This window comes from Nanorana parkeri, unplaced genomic scaffold (genome assembly GCF_000935625.1).
Source record: "Nanorana parkeri isolate BGI_ZX_2015 unplaced genomic scaffold, ASM93562v1 scaffold203, whole genome shotgun sequence".
NCBI lineage: Eukaryota > Metazoa > Chordata > Amphibia > Anura > Dicroglossidae > Nanorana > Nanorana parkeri.
This window is the reverse complement of record NW_017306471.1, coordinates 168,119-174,118: the sequence shown is the minus strand read 5'-3', so window position 1 is coordinate 174,118 and position 6,000 is coordinate 168,119. Positions and strand designations below refer to the sequence as shown.

The window sequence follows — 6,000 nt, the reverse complement described above, 5'->3', positions numbered from 1 at the left end:
GGGACCTGGCTCGGGTGCTCCACCACTGTCCTGAAATCATTAGTCTGTATTGTTTTAGAAAAACTGTCACATGACAATAAACAAATATGTATCAGTACTCGTACTTGTAAGTACTCGGCAAGTACCAGTACTCGTACTCGCAAAACTGGTATCTGTGCATCCCTTTATTTATATTTTAAAAAACAAAATCGTACATTAAAACAGAGATGCACAAATCCCGGGAGCTCCGTGTGCTCCTTACAAATGACAGCTGCTTCCTAATTTTTGTATTTTTCTCTAGTCTAGTCTTGGAGCTCAAAAGTATCGGTACATGTACTTGTACTTGTACCGAGTACCGTACTTGGTATCTGTGCAACCCTACTGGTTTGTAAGAAGTGAGAAAGAGGCCATCTATATCAAAATGGTACAATAAATCCTAAACATGTCACCCACATATAATGCCATTCTAATATCTCTACCCAGGTGACTTGGCAACAATTTCCATCTTCACTCATGTAACTCAAATTACTTCCACATGCCCAAGACTTCCTCACACCATAGAATTGGATTTGGAATTAGAATAGGGTGGTTTCACAAACGTTCATACCTACCATCATGTTATTGGGCAATCAACATCTGCCTTGACACTTCCGATGGTGGCGGAATCAAGTGCCGATCCAGATGTTGGATCGGCTGAGTCGAACTCCTTCTGCACTTCGGGTCAGCCGAACATGCTGAGCATGTTCGGCTGATCCGAAGCCACTCGAAGCAAGCCGATGTACGGCTGATTTCAGCCGATATACGGCTGAAATCAGCCGTACCAGCCTGAAGTGAATAGCCGAACAGTGTTCGGCTCACTTCACTTCTGATCGGTCATTCACTCCGCTGCCCTCGGCAGCTTTGTGAATAGACCCCTAAGTTACTTGTGTGCTTCTAAATGTTGGAGTATGTTTTTGACACCTATTAGAACCAACAAAGCCTCTAGCATAAGCAGCTTCATTATTATACAAGTCCAGTTGAATGTGGCTAACTACTACTAGCTATCCATCTCCATATTTTAATTTTTTTCCTTTGATTGAAAACACCACAGTCTGAGAAATTTTGATAACAACACTAACATTTGAAGACTAAAGCACTGTATTTATTAAGAGCTATTCACTACTTTATTGCAATTTTGAGCATACAACCTCAGTTTCATAAATATCAGGATTCTAAAATAAATCCCACAACTTCTGTACATCTATTCATTTCCATAAACCTCGGCTCACAGAGCCCAGTTTGTAAGCTGTAAGCAAATTAAATCTTTAAAATACTAACCTTATTTTATGTGCATCTTAGAATATACTTAGGCATGACTATATGTTGCATATTTTACATATTTGTACCCCCTGGCACTTCTCTGGATTTTACCAGCAGCACTCTGGTTCCATTCTGGACCAGCAACCCCTATCCCATTCCCCTGAATACTTAAGGCCTATGTACATCATCGAACCCCCTTTTATGAATTTGAGAGATCCCACTTCTTAGATATATGTAGATATATTGCCACATTCTTGAAATCATGCATTTCTGCATTGCTATTGCACAAAATTGATACAGAGGTTTTTTTTTGAAGATAACTTTTTTGTTTTGTGTTTCTGAAGACGATGCTTTTTGTCCCCATTTCCATAAAACCTGCTTTTTTATGTTATCTCGTGTGTTTCGTTTTGCAATATTACCTCTGCTTTGTAGTAACCTGTCCTTCTGGCGTAATTCTTTCCCTATGAAATGTTATGATTTCTAAACAAATTAGTAACATTTGTGTCCCCGACATATAGAAGCAAAATGCATGGGGTACACATATGCTAAGCACAGAGAAAGTCCCACTCTTGCATATTTCCATTGATCACATTTCTTCACTCCCTTCTTTTGCTTGCTCTTCAACCTTCAACTTCCATCCAAAACTTAAGTTTTTTGTTGTTTTTTCCCCCCAAAATACTCAACTTTAATTTGTTCATTTCCCTCCCCCAGCCTGCTTCCCCTTCACTGCTTGTGAACATCCTCACTACGCACAATCTTGTAGATGATCCAGTAGAAAATGTTGAATAAAAGAAAAACCAAAGGAAAGCCGATCCTGGACACCTTGTCGATATATTTGGCCCGGCTGATAAAGAGCTTGCGCATCTCGTCTGCAGATCTTTCGGCAGGGGGTGCATTGCTGGTGGGGTTGTTGTTGTTGTTCCCCTTTACGGTGATCCCATCTTTGGCCTGGAGACATGCAGGGCCCATTCCATAGGCGGCAAAGCTGAAGCGCCCTTCACCGGTGTCATCCGCCTGTAAAAGATTGATCATAGGGCTCTACTCAAAATAAGACAGGATTATTGCACCCTCTCCATCGGGCTCTCTCATCCTCACCCTCCAATTTTTGCTGAAGTTGTTATTCAGGCATCCACACAAATGAATTTGAAATAGTATGAAAATTAAAGCCCAGTTGAACTCTACAAAATTGTACTCATCAACTTAGGGTGCACCAAAATGACAGGTTTTCAATACCCTACTTGTTATATTAGTGTAAGAATGCCCCATGCCACTAAAACATCCTGTCATGCGCCACTAACCTACAGCTAAGGAGCCCTGCTCTGTCTGGGAGAGTAGCGATCAAGCTGCATCGGTCTGACAGGCCACCTGCTGCTTGTTAGATATTCTTATGTATCTACATTAGTTTATTTTTATGTCTATAACTTTTATCTCAGAATCCAGCATTGGCATGTTTTCCATCGTTATCAGAAATCTAATTTGCATTCTTTCTGAGAGAACAGCAAAAACAGGTTATGTGCAACAAATTTAGTTCTTTGTATGCTATGGCTCTTAAGATAGGGAACATTGTTTCTAAAAATTAAATCCAGATACATTCACACATTTACTGTTTTTTTTCCCCGAGCTCTTCTTTGTATAGTATTTTTACTAAGGAAAAATTTACATTTGTTGTCTCAAGCAAAAGGTTTGAAAGGTTCAAAAGCTTTTAAATAATAATTTTGTTGATATACCTGTTAATACCTTTGATACACAAGCCTGTGGAAATTAATAGTGACACTTGGCAAAAGGGTTGGTGTTGCCATAGCAAAGGCAGCAGCTTGAGGAATTAGATAGCAAATTCCACAAAGCAGATTACATAGCTAATGCTGAGGAAGAGTTTCCAAATCATATTTCCTTGTGTGAACCTGATATTGACCCTTCGCTTTCCAGATAATCTAGATTAAAATGATGTAACTACAGCTTTGGTAGATCAGGCATCTGTTTTGGCCTTACAGTAGAGGAGTCCAGTACTCTTCTATTGCTCAAGGGTTTATTCAGGCAGAGATATAATTTAGCAAATCATTTAGGATAAAAAAAATGTATACAGAATTCAATATCAGTGATGGGGTTAGTAGCTAGTTTACGCCAGCAAGGGGGCAGCCACATCAGATTATTAATTGTTAGAGAATTTCAGAGGTTAAGTCACAATAGGTACCCACAAGGGGATATTTTGCAAGGCATGCCACAATGCTATCAGTCCTATCTGAGACGCATATTAATATTTCAAGATGTGAGGTAAGCCAAGGGCATCAAAAGATTTAGTCCAAAAAAGTACGTATTGGGATACCCTTGGCCTTGGCTTTTGCCAGACAAAGCAATATTTGATTTTGCAAAGTACGTATTCAGTAAGAAGGGATAGCTACGGTCAAAACTCTCACATAGTAGAAATTTAGGGAACAGTGACATTTTTACCACAGCTATCCTGCCAACCCAATATATTTTATATTTGTTATAAGTCTTCAGTAAGCTGTACAAATGTTTAAAGAGTGGAGAATAGTTGACATGGTAGAGGGTATAATAGCTGTTAGTGAGGGAAATGCCCGGGCAAGTGAGTTTCATTTCAACCCTAATAAAGGTAAAAGAGCCTTGTAGGGCTTTGAGGGTACTTGGGGGCAGGGATACACTAGGCGTCTAAGATTTTAATGTTTAACCTAGAGGCAAGAGACTGACCCAAATTTCAATAAAATCACCATAATGTTTGGGATAGACACTGTGGAGTTAGAGCATCCCCTCAAAACAAGCAGAGTTCATGGTGATGTCCAGCCACTTCTATGCCACTGGTATTTCTTTAAAACTTTTTTTGCATTGATACACGTTCTCTAGGGCAGTGCCCGGCTACCCATGCCCTTATATTAACAAAAGCTTGTAAACTGGTCTTGAAAAAAGCCTGGGAAAAAATAGCAAGATTCTGGCTCCCATGGACATCATTGAAGTTTGGGAACTATGTTCAGTGCTTGTGTCCAGCGAAACAAACTTAGATCAGTTCACTTTTCACTAGTTGTCAACAGAACAAGATGTGAGGGCAAATCTTCTAATGGGCACTAATGTCTAAGAAGGAAATATTTTTTTTTAAATTGTTTTATGGATGGATTTTTGTTCAGTTTGCACATGGACATGTATTAATATGTGGTCAGGTCTCCTTTTTAACTATTCCATTATCTAAGAAGGGAGTTCCCCTCACTTTGTAGGGATTTATTCTAACAGCAAGCAATTAACTGACAGAGGTTTGAAAGAGCCTTTGGGGTTGATTTACTAACCTTATAAACACACCACGAACGTGTATACACCTCTGCAGTGTGTTCCCTCCCAGCATGATCTATGGGTGGAATCTAAACACCTTTGTAATGTGTACACACCCAGCAGGTGTGTTGTGCAAAGCCCTGAAGGAATTCCAAGGTGATGTTGGGTAAATTAGCTCTATGTTGTGTTGCTTGCGTTGATGAATGCAGGAATGTAAATGCATGAGCTAACCATTTTTGTCTAAACTGTGAAGCAGCATTATATATGCATCATGTGCATGATTTTTACATATATGGCATTAGTGGAAATATGCTTTTAGAGACTTTTTGGTTGATAAATACGTTTTGCTGTGTGAAAATCACACACACCTGGTGTGTGTGTGTGTTTAGGTTAGTAAATCACCCCCTTTACCTCTTCTCTACTCTATCCCCACCCCCCCCTCAAAAAAAAAAAACCCCTAGGCAACTACTGCCATATTTTGCTACATAGGAGAAAATACTTTTTCCTGACCCTCCCAATCCAAGGGCAGTCAGATTGATTCCAAGATGACACCTCCACATCCCTAAAAATGTATTATTAGTTGCAAGAAATATTTCCTTTTTTCATTGCAAAACTAGGACATGCTACCAAATATCTAAAGAAGCAGTTTAAAAAAAAACAAAAAACAGCTTGTTATGCTGAATAAAGAAAAATAAAATGAATCTTGCATTTTATTTTTCACCTGATGAACCATATGTTTTTATTTCCCAGAAATACACTGTGAATTAATGTTCTGGACCATAGCTGCAGGAGCTATTAGAGGTATCAGTCATTTTTTTTTAAAACAACATTAGCTGCATTACTATATGTAATTGTTAAAAGTTCAGTTTCACATTTAGGGTATCATGCTGGCTTGTTAACAGACAGTGATTGAAAGGTGTGTGTGGCCCTTTGGCTTGCTGCTTATACTGAATTCCTGTGTTACTACTAGTGTAAGGTGAATATGCCCAGGTTCAATTCATCAAAGATTTGGCAAATCGTGTTAGAAATTGTGAAACCCGAACTTAGAGGTAAGTCCCATTAAAATCTATGGGAGGCGAATCTTGTGAAATTCTGACCTTTTTTAGGGCTAATAAGCAAACTACTTTAAGAAAAAAAAGCTATGGGAAGCTGGGGGACATACTGTATACCATTGCAAAGAAAAAAAATACCATACAGTGGAGAGGGTCTTTTCAAGAGGTACTGAGGAAAACATTGAAATACAAAAATCTTTTAAATAACATGCTTGGAGGAAGCCTTAAAGGAGAACTATGGGGTTAAGGCTTTTCCCCATAGTTCTCCTTAGGGTAACGGGAGGACACAAACTACCGTCCTCCCGTCACCCTAGGCTCAGTATACTGCGAGCTGCAGCTCGCGGTATACTGAGACGCCGCAGTATACCGCAAGCTGCTGCTCGCGGTATACTGA

At 39.4% G+C, this 6,000-nt stretch overlaps 1 protein-coding gene across 1 annotated transcript in view; it reads right to left on the bottom strand.

The window, feature by feature from the left end:
- Positions 1-1,988: 1,988 nt before the first annotated feature.
- GLRA1 (glycine receptor alpha 1) overlaps positions 1,989-6,000 on the bottom strand; it is a 108,386-nt gene continuing 104,374 nt past the window's right edge. Inside the window, exon 9 of the mRNA XM_018555582.1 lies at positions 1,989-2,292. Coding sequence (XP_018411084.1) covers positions 2,002-2,292 — 291 coding nt within the window. The 3' untranslated portion in view covers positions 1,989-2,001. The remainder of the gene's footprint in view (positions 2,293-6,000) is intronic.